The 17143-nt window shown below is 40.7% G+C and overlaps 1 protein-coding gene across 3 annotated transcripts in view; it reads right to left on the reverse strand.

The window, feature by feature from the left end:
- PDE1C (phosphodiesterase 1C) overlaps window positions 1–17143 on the reverse strand; it is a 293394-nt gene that overhangs the window by 15785 nt on the left and 260466 nt on the right. For 2 of the 3 annotated variants that reach the window (XM_049641659.1, XM_049641657.1), the window contains exon 17: window positions 3257–3325. In XM_049641659.1, coding sequence (XP_049497616.1) covers window positions 3257–3325 — 69 coding nt within the window. Of the gene's footprint in view, window positions 1–3256; window positions 3326–10552; window positions 17105–17143 lie in introns of those variants that run through there. The other variant, XM_049641658.1, reaches the window with a different exon arrangement.

The raw sequence follows: 17143 nt of genomic DNA on the forward strand, positions 1-17143 counted from the left end.
AAATATGTTCTTCCATTCTATGGATTTTCCTTTCCACTTTCTTAATAGTGTCCCTTGAAGCACAAAAGTCTTTGGTTGGAATGAAGCTATATTATCTATTTTTTTCTTTGGGTTTTAGGTGTCATATGTAAGAAACCACTGCCTAATCCAAGGTCATAAGGGTTTATCCCTATATCTCCTTCTAAAAGTCTTACAGTTCATGTTCTTTCACTTTTGATATGGTTCCCTCTCTAAACTGTGTTTGGTATCTGGTCCTAAGGACTAACTTCCAACATTAATTCTCTTTTCATCTGTGTTCCACATTGTTTTTCTTTCTCTTTTTAAATTCCAGTGGCTATAAATTTGTTGGCTTTTTAAAATTTCAGATTCTGAATTGCTTCTTTTGCATATCTCTGTTCTTATTTTTTTTTCTGCACAATTTTATTTTATTGTTTTCAAGGATTATTTTCCCTCTGTTTGGCTTTTTGAGTATCCTTAAACATGGTATTTTATTTTGTTTTACTTTACTTTATTAGAGAAAAATGGGGGAGGGGCAGAGGATGAGAGAGAGAGAGAGAGAGAGAGAGAGAGAGAGAGAGAGAGAATCTTAAGCAGGCTCCACGCTCAGTGCACAGCCTAACACACGGGGCTCAATCCCAGGACCCTGGGATCATGACCTGAGCCAAAAGCAAGAGTCAGATGCTCAACCAACTCAGCCACCCAAGCACCCTTAAACATGATATCTTAAATTGCTTGACACCAAGAGTTTATGGTAGAGGCATTTGAGTCAAGGGAGGCAACGTGGTATTCCTGAGGTAGGACAGTCGTGGGCTGGCCATCGTAATGAGTGAGGTGAAGGGTGCCTGCTGGACGTTGCATGGTTAATTATGTCAAATGTTTTGAGAACTCCAGTTCTGACCACTTGGAATTGCCAGAACTCAGAGCCCCCAACGCACAATTTAGGACAGTTCAAACTGCCAAACTGAGGCCAAAGACAAGGTGTCTGCAAAGACAAGGTGACTCATAAGCCTTGGAAAACTAGCAGGCCAGCAATAGGCCCCCAGCACAGCAGGTGGGAACCAGGTCAGCTCTGCATATTATTGTGGATGTCCAGGATGAGGTCAGAGGTGCCATGTGACTCAGGAATGACATAACCTTACAGAGAAAAGCAAACACTATCACAGCACACTGGAGTTGCTTGATTTGGAGTCGTTTCCCCCCTAATGCCTATAGTCCTAACACCACCAAAACTACAAGCAGGAACGAGATGAAAGAGCCTTCCAGAGACAACAGAGAAAGAAAGTTAGTAGAGTTAGTGCAAATCCAAATTTGAAAACGAGTCTTTTTCTGAAGGCAGTTTCTTTCTCTGCAGTCATAAATGAAACTGGACAGTTCTCACTCACACACCCAGCACCCAGTCTTACAGACACTAATGAGCACCCAGTGTGAAAGGCACCGGGATAGAAAAAAACACAGTCCCCACTCTTGGAAAGGCCGCTATCAATGAGTGAAGGCGTTTACAAGCAAATCATTGTAAGTCAGTATTAATTCTACCTAGATGATTTGGAAGGACCACCAAGAGAAATCATCCAGGAGGAGAAAAGGGTAAAGAGTGTTCTAGGCAGACTGATGGTGGCAGGAAGGTTTCAGGGCTATTCAGTGGACGCTGAGTCCCGTTTTTGGACTGGGGTAGGGAAGCTACAGAAGTTGAGGTTGAAAAAGCACATATATATGGATTATATTTCATCTACTCTAAGATGCCACTGGTTGTAAAGTGAACTATTATTTCATGTACAATCAAGAAAAAATGCTGCTCACTAAATTATAACACAGCATTGATTGCAAAACATTCCTATTGTAGAGGGGCTAAAATGGAAGGCAATGTCCTGCTCAGAGTGGATAAAATTTGGCAATTCCCAAAAGAAGAAATATAAAAGATAAATTAACATTGGAAAACAGATTTAAAAAAAAAATAAAACAAATACAAAGTAAATGTGAAAATAATTTTGTCTAATCAAATTGGTAAAGCATTAATGTTAGCATTAGCAAGGGCATGGTAAAAGGCAAACTCACCACTAAAAGTATAAAATAATATTACCTTTATGGAAATAATTTTGACAATAATATGTCAAGAACCTAAATATGTACATATTCTTTGAGCTAGTAATCCTACCTAAAGAATCTATTCTAAATCCACACTTACAGACTCAGAAGATTTGGATACAAGACTGTGAGATTATTTATAATAACAAAAGTAACATAAAAGCGAAAGTTATCCATGAATAGATACATAAATTGTGGCATAATATGAAATGTAAGTCAGTCACTGAAATATTATTTAATATTTAATAATGGGGGAAATATAATATAACAGTAAATTTTAAAAGGGAAGAAACAAAATTCTCTGTAGAATATAATTCAAATCTAGGGGGAAAAAGCATCTAATATAGACTGGAAGGAGCGGCAATCTTGGTCAACTCTAACTGCTAGCATTATTAACATTTTTCCTTCTTAAACATTTTATTATTTTTCAAATTTTCCAATGTCCATATTTACCTTTTATGACCTCTCCTTCCTCCCAAACAAGTTTTGCCAGATTTTACTTATAAAACTTAAATTGTGGTAGAGAATGTAAGCCTATGCATGGAGACAGAATGACCAATAGGTGTTCCTCATATTACATAGCAATTACACAGGATCATCGTGAATGCTTAAAATTTTGTGGCAAACGTTAGATGGTATCCAATACAGACCGTACAGGACTTTCATCTCTCTCAATAGTGGAGATTAGCTATGAGTCAGTTCTATGCTAAATTCTCAAGCATTATTTCTAATCCTTACCATCATGCAGACAGATGAGAAACAGAGTTCCAAGAAGCTGAATAAGTGTAGTGAGCTTGCATAATTTGAACAAGGCAAGGCTGGGATTTGAACCCTAGCCTCTCACAAAGACTCACACTCCCTTCCCTGTACCATTTGTCTCTCAAAGAAGTTCTTCCATAGCCTGCCCCAATGGACATCAAGGAAGAACACGATTCTACTCTTTCCATCAGTGAGCAGGAAAGATTGTGAACCAAATATGTGTACATAATGTGCATTCCAAAAGGAATGTTACAAATGTTGATGACAGAGGCAAAGCTCTCTGATAATGTGGGGTGGACTAGATAGATAAGGGACCAGATTCCCATTTTATCAACCGTCAAAATCAACTCCTGAGAAACCAGTCCTTTCTGTCCCCTGTGATTGCTAAGGTCATGGTGCTGTGCCATCTACCCACCTGGCAAGGTAAGGCGACTCACAGAGCTAGTGCTTGGGGCTGGCGAGCCGTGGGAGCGCTTCTTGGTGCCTAGAAAGAGGAAAAAAGGGGTAAGGAAAAGCAGGATTGCGGACAGACTTGTAGGACAGGTAAATGCTCATCTGAAACATTATCAAATAATCCAAACATTTGGGTCTTAAAACAACGTTTGGGAGAAGGTTGGGTGAGGTTGTGGGAGCAGCACGTATTCCATGGTCCAAAAGAACCAGGAGCATAGCCTCTACCTCTGTGCGTGTGATGGTTCTCAGTTTCCTGTCCCCAACACATCACAGAGCAGGACCACACTTTAGAACCACCAAGGAAGTTTTCTAAATACACAGTTGCCTGAGCGCCTCCCCCAGAGATTCTGTTCTCACTGTACTAGGGTGGAACTCTGGCATCAGTATGTTTAAGTCCCCCAGATGATTTTATGTGCATCCAGGGTGGAAGACTGCTGCTGTGGAAGGGAAAGTTCTAGATTTAGAATCAAGGAATCAGGGGTTTGTCCCCAGAGACTTGACAGGCTATGGAACCTCAAACAATTAACTTGATTTTTCTGAAGCTCAGGTCTTCTGAAAAATAAGGGAAATAACAATGACATCAAAGTGTTCTGGCGAGTAGGGAAGGGACCACGGTGTGTGTGCATGTGCAGGAGACCATACTAATGCTCGGTTAGTGGGGTCCATGGGCTCCCTGCAGCTGGCATCAAAACTCCCACCAGGATGGGGCACCTGGGTGGCTCAGTTAAGCATGAGACTCTTGATTTCAACTCAGGTCATGATCTCATGGATTGTGGGTTTGGGCCCTGCATCGGTCCCGAGTTGATAGTGCAGAGCTTGCTTGGGAATCTCTCTCCCTCTCTCTCTGTCCCTCCCCTGCTCCTATGTTCTCTGTCTCAAAATAAATAAGTAATAACAACAACAACAAAAACATCCCACTGGGAAAGGGATTATCTCTCTTCGTTCATATGAACAGTTTCGTGGGTCACGAGGGAACGACAAGGCAGACCCCAGAGTGAGGATCAGGAAGGAGAGAGAAAACAAAGGGAGGGCTGAGTGGTTGTGCAAAAGAACATTCACATAAACATATAAATAAGTATGTGTGTGTGTGAGTGTATACACACACAAGTATATATATTTTTTATTATATTTATGCATATGCACACAGACATGCATGGGTATACACATTCACATATATTGTGTATACAAATGTTATTTATCCACTCATTCATCTCTTTCTTTATTTTGTCATCCAGAGTGGGGCAAAAGAGGCCTGGACATCAGAATCCAGCAACACGGCAGACGCCTGGAGTCTGAGCTGGCAGATGTGCGGAGAGAATTCTTAAACAGAAGATATACGTGATCCACTGTCATTTCTGTTACAAGTCCCCTGAACCTACTCCAACTTTCTGTAACGTCTACGTTACACGCAGAGGCCTGATGTGTACGGAGGTTGTGTTCATTGAGAAATCACTGTCTGAGTCAACACAGTTGACTTCTCATCAGAGGAAGAGGGAACTTGGGGCCGGAAGTGAGCGGGGAAACTTCCCCCTCCCCCGCCGAATCGCAGGTGAGATGTGGAGAAACACACTTGGGGTGGTGTCTGAGAAGTTTCATTTTAGTCTTACAGGCTAGGGTACCACCCTGATATTCTGTGTTATTGTTATTATTATTACTGGCAGTGGTAGGGGCAGTAGTGTTAACAGGAGGAGGAGAAGCAACAGGAAAAATAGAAAACACAAATGAACCCAAATACCTCAGGGCCACAGAAACGGTTAATTTGCAGGAGGTGAGAGAAGCTATATCGGGCAGAACTTTACGTCCCTGTGGTTCAGGTCTCATATGTGCCCTGAATATCAGAGTTGGCAGGGAATGCAGAGGGCCCAATCCTGGCTCTGAGGGTGATTCAGAATCCCCTGAGGTGATTTCTATAAATGTGGCATCCAGGGCCCTTTCCTGAGCCTACTAAAGTGAAATACCCAAGGAATGGAGCTAGATGTCTGCAAGTCAACAAGTTGCCCAGGTGGGTCTAATGACCACTGGTAGCATGAGGTGTCACAGACACCCTGAGGTGAAAAGCCCAAAGTGAAACTCTGGGTCAGGACCAGGGCTGCCTCATTGCACAACTCCAAGGGGTGCCCTTCACAATGCATCCTATGGTGGGCCTGTGCGTAGCACAGTCAGCTCTGATCAGGGGTACTACCAGGATGCAAATCCATGCCTCTAACCTTCTTGTCCAGAGCCACTTCTGGTCCACCAGAAATGCCTCTGTGTCCCACTGATCTGCATCTACACCAGGGCGCCAATGACTCAAAGCATTTATCCCTCCACTCACAAAACACCTTACTTGTCTCACTGTCCCTCTACCGTAGGGTTTACAACAGCAGCACAACACCCAGGCTGTGGGAGCGGGCTGTCCTGTGCCTAGTAGGAGGCTTAGCAGCATCCCTGGCCTCTACCACTAGGTGTCAGTAGCACCTCCCTATCGAGATCTTCAAAAATGGCCTCCTGACAATGACAAATGTTCCCTAGGAGCAAAATTGCCCTCAGGTGATAACCATTGCTTTAGGATGGAGACTGGGTTCAGGTTTTTTATTCAGAGTGGTAGTTCACAATTTGACCGCTTGGTCATTAATAATAGTCACTGTTGCACATCAAGTGGTTACTATGTTCTAGGTACCATATTAGCTATAAATAATTAAATGTACATTAGTTATCTTTTCTGATAGTAAGTCTCTGATGATAAAATAATTCCCATTTTATGGAATTATGGAATTTGGAGACAAAAGCTTTTGCACAAAGCTACTGAGTGGGGCAATACTTAAGCCAAGATCCTTCAGAGTTCAAACCCAGAGACACTTTTCCCTGTGACTCTTGCTGTTTTTTGACTAACTCAATATCCAGGCTCCCTTCAAGTGCAGTCATACTAAATTTGCCTCACGGTAAGAAAAACCTAAACAATTATTTTAACAAAAAGGAAAAACAAAACCAGATTTTCAGGCCCAACCAAGCACTGGTGAGCCAGCATTTCCAGAAGGGCTTGGAAGTTTCACAACTGCCCCAGGTGATTCTGATCATCACGCAGGCTTGGAAAACTTTCTGCAATAGAAATTTCCTTGTTGTTGTCTCACTACTGGAAAATATGGCACTCTGCTTTCCACGGCTACTCTTGTGAACTTGAGAGATCAAACATAACGTTGCCTATGCGAGCCCTTGAAAACCTGCAAGGCACTGAATGACAAGCCTTCAGTGTTATTACCTGTAGAAACGTTCGCTAGTACTAGGTGATTTCATACAAATGCTTGGTGCAATTAAAAGAAAAATGACTCACTGTGATTTTTTTGAAACCCTGCAGTTTGGTGGCTTTTCCTTGGGACAGGTTTTCATCCCCTTGGTATGGTCTTTGCAGACACTGAGTGACATGGGGACCTCTGGGAGCCTTGGGTCAGTGGAAAAGTGGAACCGCAAGCCCTCTAGACATGGAGTTATTTTTTCTGTGTGCTGGATGAAATGCCCAATGTACCAGGAGAAGGGAGCAATCATCCACATCTCTCCTAATCATAAGTCACAAACAGGTAGCATGTGGAGACACATAAAATAAACCTGTTTGTGATTTCTCCCACCCTTTAGATGGCATCATGGACTATTGTGCGTGGTTAAGTTCTGAGTCAACCTCCTACTGGCTCCCCGTAAACTGGGGTTGTATTCCTGAAATCATTTTCCATCCCACAGCCACCAAACTTACCTATCATTTTACTCACAGTTCCATTTGTGGGAATAATACTCAACTCATGTAAGTTTCATTTCTAAAACCCCACCCCTCCTTTGCTCCAGTTGCCGGAGAAACACCAGAAACTGAGCTGGAAGATCTAGGTCTGGATCAGCTTCCAAATTGTGCCCTACTGTTCCATGCCAGCAGAACACCTTGGGACACATATAACTCTAGGATTTATCGTAGAAATCTACTTGGGAATGATGCTCTGTGAGTGATTCAGAATTCACTCTGTCAGAGCTTTTCCATCCTGGCTACACATTAGGATCACCTGGGGAGTTGTAAAGAAAATATGCTAAAACCCAGGCACTTCCCCCAGAAATACTGTTCAATCGGCCTGGGGTGGAGCCCAGGCCTGGGCAATTTTCAAGTTCCCAGCTGAGCCTGCTCTACAGCCAGGAATGAGAAGCACACACTCAGTGAATACCTATAGAAGATATTTCTTTCGGCCATCAGGCGAAGCGTTCTTTCTTCTGAACAACTGGTGTGCTTTATCCTCAAGGATGATGGGAATCTTGTAAATGGCTTCTTTTCATTTTTTATTTAGGTTTCCAGGAAACTCAGATCCAATTTATGAAATAACGCTGGGAACTGGGGAGGCCTCTTCAGCCTGCGTGACTGCTTACTAACATTTGTCCTGGTTTGCTCCATCTACAGTAGCTACTTTTTGCCTCTGGTTTTAGTTTGCTTTCTTAATGTCTTAAAAACAAATTGATTAATGATTTTAGAATTCCAAAATATTTTATAAATGAAGTAGGTAAAATGAAAACATGAATAATCAACCACATCAGGGCTGACATCGCCAAGCTTTATGTTCCTCATCTCTAAAAACTTAAAACCATCGATTTCAAGATACAATTGTGGGGAGCAAGTAACGGTGCACATGTGGAAGTACTTAGCAAACTGTGCAGTGTGATATAGTGTTTATTATTAGTTTACGCTCGAAAGAAAGGGGTGTGTGCTTGAGTGTGTGTAAAGTAGCTAATATGTCATCTTTGGAAGATAAGCATTTTAAGGTCACAGATTACACCGTCCTTGACCCACGGCATGTGAATGTTCAAAGAGTAAACAACCCAATCAGTCAGCTCGGGGCAGAAATGTCATCACTGCAGCTTGTGTGACTGGAAGGATCTTTTGACAAACGAATAGCTTTCAGATATTTCAAATTAATGTCCTTCGTTGGTTCAGCTAACGGGCAACGAATCCAATTCATCAAGAGTCTGGAGAAGAAGACACTGATGGAAGTGACATCCAACCTTGGGGCAGATACACACACCTAAGACTCAGGACAAGAGGCTAGCAGTAAACCCCAGTGATAGGCAGCTTGATGTTGAACACACAATTCCCCTTCTGCAAAATAGGGTGAGCACCGCCAAGCCCGCTGGGAAGGGGTGTTTTAAGAGCCCTTGAGATCAAGTGTCATCATTAGTAATGGTGCAACAACAGCAATGTTGTTACAACACAAGCAGATGGATCCCACAGGCAGAGGTGGGTGCTGAAAACGGAAGTAGGAAAAGTGTCTATCAACCTACAGGGCATTTTCAATCCCTTTCTTTTAGCATTTTACAATGTCTGCCTTTGTGATACGCACAACCTCTGATCTCTGTTGCTAAGCACATCCACCAACACCTTCTCCGTGTTTCACCCGGGGTGTGGCAGAGGGCAAACAAGCCATTGCCTGATGCCTCAGAATAGATCATCATTTTTGCCTCTTCCCATCCTTGACAAAAGCATCAAGAGAAGCCCACGTTCTGCTCAGGGCTGTGGCATCATTGAAGGAGGCTGCATTGCTTCCAACCCACCCATACCTCCCAAAGAGTTGTCTCCCAACAGCATATAAATTAGAGCTGCACAGTCACAGTTAAATAACCCTTTTCCTCCCCCCTACAACCACCATCAGTACAATGCCTTCTTTGTAACTTGATCTCTGTTTATCACAAAGAACAATGCCCCAAAACACAAGAGCTACTCAGATACGCAACACTGTATGCTATTTAAATACGGCTGTTTTAATATTTGAATGTGCCTTGGAATTGGGCCTGCAAGTGACGAGTCAAACAAATGTTCATAACTCTTGACCCAGTAACTATACATCTAGGAATTCATCCAATGGAGATATTCAAAAATGCTATAAAGCCTAGGAACAAAGAACTCCATTGTCATGTTGTTTACAATTGCCAAAAAATTAAAATAAAATAAAATAAAATAAAATAAAATAAAATAAAAACAGGTAATTAATTGTCCCACAGCAGAGAGTTGGTTAAGTAAACTGGACTAAGCCATGAAATGAAATATTCTGTTGTCATTGAAATCACATTAACAAAGAGCGTTTTTTAAATGGGACAATGCTGATAATCCAATGTTATGTGAACAAGCCATAATACAAAAGTAAACATACTGCACTCCATGGCCTCAATTGGGTAAAACACAATAGCAAAAACCATAAGGAATTGAGGAAGGAAGTGACAGTGAATAATTTTTGGATAGGGCATTACAAGTGAATTTCATTTCATTATACTTCTCTATATTTTTTTTATTTAAAAAAATTTTTTTTAACGTTTATTTATTTTTGAGACAGAGAGAGACACAGCATGAATGGGGGAGGGGCAGAGAGAGAGGGCGACACAGAATCGGAAGCAAGCTCCAGGCTCTGAGCCATCAGCCCAGAGCCCGACGCGGGGCTCAAACTCGTGGACCGCAAGATCGTGACCTGAGCTGAAGTCGGACGCTTAACCGACTGAGCCACCCAGGAGCCCCATTCTCTATATTTTTTAAAATGAGTAAAGTCTGCGTTTGCTTTCAGAAAAAAAAATTTAAAAATACGTTTCAATGCACAGCAAACACAGCCGCTTTGGATGAACATCACAGCCTCCTTTGTTAAAGTAATAATCCAGTGGAGTTACTATGCAGGAACAATACACAGAGGTAGCCCAGATAAGAGGGTGGTGTCTGTGTAATATCCTCGCCACCAGGAAAGTCCCTCTTAGTGGCTGGTTTGAAGGAGGTAGGCTCAGAGCCATCCTGTATGTAAACCACTAGTATGCCCACAAACAGGGGTAATGACTATTCCCTAGTCAGGCTCCTGATGTTCATTGCTGCAGAAAAAGAAAATATTGCCAGGTAGGCCTTTCAAGAGAAAAGAAAAGGAAAAAAAAAGTCTGGAATTTGAAAACTGGCATCACAGGATTGGAAAACCATGCCATCATATCCAGAAGAAAACTGAACATATGGAAGCCAGCTTAATTCCATGAATGCTGACATTTCTTATGCCCTGAGGAGCTTCTGATAACCATCCACCTCACCTCTCAAAAAAGATTATGAGATATGATGCACTGTGTATATCTTCCAATGGGCAGGCAAAGGCACTTGGTACCTAGGTGTTATGTGGTGTTCAGAAGGATACAAAAGAGACAGATGGTTGAGTGAGTTTGGACAACCCCATATCTGGGACAGAACACAGACAACAGCAAGAAAACATTAAAAGAAAGAAAAAACAGCATTTCAGTTTTCAAATTCCAAATGAGAGATGAACTCATTGTTTTTATTTGGTAATCGGAAGAACATACAAGTACTTATTCATTACTAGATGATGGGGGAAATTATACATTGACAGACTGTTGGCCTCATCCATGAAATAAAGATTTACAATAAACACATCTTTAATTTATTGAGAGCAGTTTAGCATTTCTGTTTTACATGAATCTTTACGAATTATTTTTGCATTTGGAGATGTGATGCTATGGCATTTGAATAGTTTGTTTTAGTACAAACCAGCATCATAGGGAACAAAACACTCTTCTTTAGAATGGATGACCATTCTCTTGCCCTACAATATACAAATGCAAATCACAACCAGCATTTTATCTGCTAGAAACATATTTTACATTATGGAAGTACATTCTATCACTGCCATAAAATAAAGACAAGTCCATGTTACCATCTTCCCTCTTGAAAGAGCATTCTCAGGACATATCCAGAAATCTCTTCCTCAGCCCTCCAAAGAACTACTTATTTGGCATGATTTGGATGGAGGTTTGGGGTTTTGGTTCTGCGTGCCTCCCTCTTTTGAGTCTTTTTAGACATTCTTGGTATTAATCTAGACATCTCCCACAAATCCAGCTGAACAGCAGCAAAATCTAAGGCTAAGGAGATGAGCTGAGTTATGCATTCACATATGGCCAGTGCCCATATCAGGAGAGGATCTACAGACCCACAGTGAGGGTATGGCATCCTAAGGAGAAAAACCCTGTGAGAGCAAAGTGTGCTCTACACTGAGGGAAGATAACAGCATTACATCAGCCTCAAAGTGGTTCACCTTGCTTTGGGTAACTGGTCTCCCATGAGAATTTCCTTTTTCCTGCTTCCTTTCCCCAGTCTATTCCCTACTCCCCACCTACCTACCCCACCCTTGGCTCCCAACATGTCCTCATGTTAATTACATTGGAACAAGATGGGTTAATTACCACCCCCCCCCAACACACACACCATTATTTTGTGTTTCCTTGTGCTTAAAGATACTACAGGCAGAATGGCTTGCCTGGACAGAGGCAAAATAAGGAATTTATGAAAGGTAGAAAAATGAGGGAAGAAAAGAAGGGAAAGGTAACAGAAAGGTATGAAAAAGGGAGAAGACACTTAAATTAGGTAGGGGGAGGAATCTGGCTGTACAGTGGGCACCGGAGCTGATAAAAACCTAACTGAGCTCTACAAATGAAAATAGCAAATATTTTTAAAAATTTTGTACAGCATATAAAATTGTATAAAAATATCATCAAAGCAAGAAAAGAAAAATGTATATTCTACAGTTCTATCTCTAGAATCAGTTACTAGACAATACTTATGGCTGTATATTTTTACTATATATCTAAGTATATCAGTGTGTGACTATATCTCTGTACTATCGCACATATAGCCATTCAAAGACAAGGACATTAGTATACAGATACCTACCCCAAGATAGATCATGACAGAGAAGCGAAGACTATACAACAATGTGCCTCCAGGGCAATCTTTTTAAAAGCCAATCCATAGCTACTGGGTTTTAATGGGTTTTATTTTAAATGAATTATCCTGCACCATAACCTGACAGAGAAATGTTTCTGCAGGTTCAGAAGCCAGCTCCTATGAAGATACGTGGGTGAAGTTCAGGGATCATGGCTGAAGCTGACCAACGCTGAGGGCCTCCATGATGGTACTGAATGGCCTGCTCCAGACAGCATTTACCTCCCAAGGGAGGGTGAGTAAGTGTGCCTTGAGTGAGCTGAAAGGGCCCACACACCACCCCCTGCTTCTTCTGGCTCAGTGGAAAGCAATGTGGGCTGGCACCAAGTTCATTTAGTGAAGCCAGCCTTTGCCAGCGTTGAGTCACTTCCACTTGGGAACAGAAACCAGAATAAAGGTAAATTCATCTCAAATACATCTGAAATATTTCAATGGAAAATGGGTGAGATGGTGGTGGGGATTAGTTAAAATAACCAGGAACTAAGAATGTTTAAACTGACGTTCATGAATTTTCCAGTCCAGACCTTCCACCGTGTACCCACTCTTGTTTAGTGTAAAAACAAGGTGTTCTTTCAATGAAACAATTCTTGATTATGCAGACTTTCCTGGGAAAGGACCTAGTCTTTTGCAAATGTCTAATGAGAATACCCAGAGGACTACTTCCCATTTTTCTAACCTCTCTGAAGCCAAATTAACTTAACTCTGTCAAATGTCCTAGGTGGCTCTGTTACCATTCTAATTCTCGTGTCACCTCAATGCTCAGTGTCTTGACAAGAGGAAATCTTAAACAACTGAAATCTGGTCTTGGCAGGTAATGTGTCCCTGGTTCTCAGAGGGATGTTTCATAGAAATATTGTGTTGTTCATTACATTTTTTTCATTAAGTTCATTTTCTAAGTGATAATGAGGCCTTTAACGATGGAGCACTGCTGATGAATCACAAGTATTACTTCCCATTTATTCATACATAAGATCCAATATAACATCGTTATCGCACCATTATGTTCCTTAATGTCCAACTTTATGTGGTTCAATGCTGTACCAACCGTAATATCAGCAGAGCAAAACTGGGCAAAGATTCCCCACCCTGCACATACAGAATCTCCTGTTTGCCCCCAGAGAGTCTATTTTGGATTTTAAATATTTCAACTTGGATTATAAATATAAATCCACTGGTATTTCATATAGATTGGTGTCATCATCCCTTTTAAAAGAACAATTTCAGAGAAATCCTGTTTTGTTTTATTTTTCTTAAATCCTAGAGCCATAGAGAAGTTTTTATTTTTTATTTTTTCACAAATTTGGCTCTGACAATTTCCCCCAAACTACTTGCAATTTCCTATCCCTTATGATAAGCTATTTGTGTCTCTAGGTTATGTTTGCATATACTTAGAAATTAAGCCTTTAGTGATATGCTTGGTATATAGGAGCTGCTGAATAAATGTTCAGGTAAATCTGAGCTTTGTTTGCACTCACAGGTGGAGGGTGGAATGCAGCGGGACAGTTGTGTCTGCACTTCTTGAAAGCTGACTGTGTGCCGGGCCCTGTGGGGACCCCCCCTGCTGCTGCAACTCCTGATGGGATATGTGGGAATCTCAGAATCAGAACAAAGTTTCCAACTGGAAAAAAAAAAAAACGTTGCCTGGATTCTTTAAATCCCCTTTATTTGGGACATAATACTGCACACATAGGCTTTAATCTCAGAATCTTCTCTATCTCATTATGAGAAAAAGATTTAGTGCTTTTTTTTTTTTTCTTGTTTTCCCCCATACTCCATGGGGGACATTATGAAATCATTTCTAACATATAAGTCTCTGCCCAATGGTTAAGAATAGAAGAAAATATATATTCTATCTATCTATCTATCTATCTATCATCTAAACAAAAGTGATCCATAACAGAAGTGATACTAAAAGACCAGTATTCTTACTCCCAAACTATGGATTATAAAATTGGTCTCCATCTATTTGTCTACATTCTGTCTCACGTCCTGTAATAATGTTGCTCTTTACTTTTCGCTTTTCAAATTTACTAAAGGCGTGGTTCCAGGTGGAAAATATAATACAATGGCTTTAATTCAGCAAATGAAATAAACAGGTACACTCCATTGTTCTTTGGCTCTTAGGTGTTTAGATACTATTTTACTGTTTATGTATATCAGGTCCTTAATGGGATCCTGTCAGATGTGTTCAATAGTTTTTAAAAGCTCCAAGAATGAAATGGATAATGGAAGAAAATCCATTTGAATTTAATGGGTTAGAAATGAGTCTCTTGCCTGCTGCCATAAGTTATTAGGGCTCATAACCTAAGAAAGGTTGGAGTGAATAAAAGATGGAACAAAGATCTCCCTATGGATGGATCATTATGCCATCAAAACATACCACATCATCAAAACCTGGATGTAGACAATTTGGTGACACAGGGACCCAAACGTTAGGGCCACCTGCACTGGAAAGCGTTCCACCCAGGGATATGTAGAAATTGTGTTTTGTCCATGGTGGAAATGTCCCTACTGCTTTCTCCACACACTGGTCAATTCAGGTGTGTAAGCCCTTGCTTTCTATGTGACAGCCTAACACTAAGATGCCGTACTCCATGCAATGGAAGAATGTGTGTCCCTTATCACTGTTCTTTTGGAAGTTGTTTCAAGAGAACAAAAACACCACAGAGAATGAGCTAGAGCTTTGGAAATACTGACTTGTTTTATCAATGTTTTATCTACTCCAGTATCAATTTATACCACAATAATACATATATTTTTATTTTCAAAAAGTAGAATAATTTTGCATTTTTACTCAATGTCCCTTCAAAATACTTTTTCTGGATTTAAAAATGAGTTACATGGAGCTTTGTTTTTCCACACAGCAAATTCCAAGCAGAGTTCTCTACTGAAAGCAATTCTCTTCCCATTCTTTTTTAGCTAATTAATGACTCAAGGCAAATGAAAAACATTTCCATCTTTATAGGTGCTAGAAAAAATGGCTATATTCCTGTTTCTTTCTCAGATACTGTTTATTCTTACTTGTTAAGAGTATAAAAAGGAAATTGTAAGCTTTCTATTTTGACTGGCTGCAAAGCTCTACATACAAAAATACAGAATAGAAATGAGGTAAAAGGCTCCAAGATGAAAGATTGGACATGCACTGGTTGGCTGTATTTCAGTCCTATACAAAACCATATCACCTCAAAGAGCATAGTTTGCAAACTGATGTCCCATGGATTGAATGCAGGTCACAGGCATGCTTTTTTGGACCCACATAGTCTTTGGAAATTTCTGAACTCATTGCCAATATTTGAAAATTTGGAGAAAGTTTACATAAAATCCAAAGTATCTAGGATCCCCATTCCTACGCAACTCTAATCCTGTAGCTGACTAATAATTGCCCCCTTTCGACAGCACACACCTCAACATACAAATGACTCCAATTCCTCACAGTCCCTCCTGTCCTTACTGCCTCGCTACTGTCAACTGCCGTTGATCGCAAGAACATATTATATGGCTTGATTTACTCAATTACTTGACCTATCAGGCCTCTGCTTTGGATTTGTGACCACATTATTTACTGTGGTCACTGTTAGGAAAGCAGAGGGAACTACAGAAAAATATGTGTCATTACAATGCAAATGTAAAGCTGACCAAAGAACTCTGTTTAAATGTCAGTACACAACTGTCATTCTATTCAGATCGTTCTGTTGGGTAATATTTCAGAGAGGCAAGAGGCCCTGTAGACTACATACAGGGTCTCCTTTCTGTCTGAAGAAATAGCAACATTTTGCCTTAGGAATAGATTTTTAAAATGTTTTGGTGTTTTTAATGTAGAAATGAAATCTGCAACGGGGAATACGCCTAAGCCTACCATCTAGCTCTTTCTCTTCCTATTAGTAATCCCACTCTATCACCAGTATGCTCATGGAGTTTCCCCTTGGGAAGGACTCAAAGATCCCTTTGTGAACCATAACCATTTTTAAGCATCAGTTTTATCCAGATCAAAGCATTTAGACCCACAACATTACACTTCACTTATACTCCACTGGATTCCATTTCGACCTGGATTCAGGAAGTGTATCTTTATCCTTTTTCCATGCTATGTCCCTGATTCTTACTTTTGATTTGTGCTAAATTGTCTCTTGTGTGATATTTTTAAAGACTCACTAAAATGAGAAGAATTATCTGACATATTTCCCTGATACTAATTCCCTTAGCACTTCCCTGAATAGACAGAAGAGTGATCAAGTGAAACCATAAATATGCAAAAGAAGAGGGCCGGCCAGTGGTAAAAATTTCAGTAAGCACTTAGTTATGGATGGTAACCAATGAAAGCAATGTGTTTCCAACCTAAACAGTATGGTCATTAGCTGAAACATTCAGGTTTATATTAATGAATGCAAAGATAAATAAAGTACTTACAAATAAAGAGTCCTATAGTATAATCTCTTTTAAAAAAAGAATCTCATATATAAATGGAAAGACGAGCATCAGAACAATTTTTAAGTATGAAAGAAAGTTGGAGAAAAAGAATGTTCCTGACTCAGGAAAGGAACAACCAGAGACTGGAATCATCATCTTAGCTGTGATGGAGGGCCAGCACGGCTGTCTCCACCATCAGCAGCCAGTACAAAAATAACAATTTAAAGTAACAGCATCGACAGTAATAAAATGGCGATTACTGTGCATGTGGCTTTTTCAGACCTCCCTCAGCATATCCAGGATGTCCATCCAGGCCAGACAGGTGCCTTGAAAGCCAGGGCATTGGCAAAGAATTCTGAGGAAGTCCCTTCATGTTTTGTTTCTGTTTGTGCAAAAATCTCGAGTTGTTTTATTTGTCTGGGGGAGGATTTCCCCAGAGTTCTTAGACCTCAAACCAGCTCCCAGAGAGCCATCTCTTGGAAGATGGCATGAGGCAAGGCCAAGTGTGGGGGACTTGTTTCTGAAAGTTGTACACCTTCCCCAGATATGGGTCTTTGTGAAGGATAAGGAGAATGAAGAAGCTCAGCTAAAATGATGCAAGACATGGCAGCCTCTTTAATTGTATGTGAGGTGTGTTTTACTCTTCTGAATCTGAAAAAAAGAAAAAGAAAAAGAAAAGTGTCAATGCTG

The sequence above is a fragment of the Panthera uncia genome, chromosome A2, assembly GCF_023721935.1.
Source record: "Panthera uncia isolate 11264 chromosome A2, Puncia_PCG_1.0, whole genome shotgun sequence".
Classification (NCBI taxonomy): Eukaryota; Metazoa; Chordata; class Mammalia; order Carnivora; family Felidae; genus Panthera; species Panthera uncia.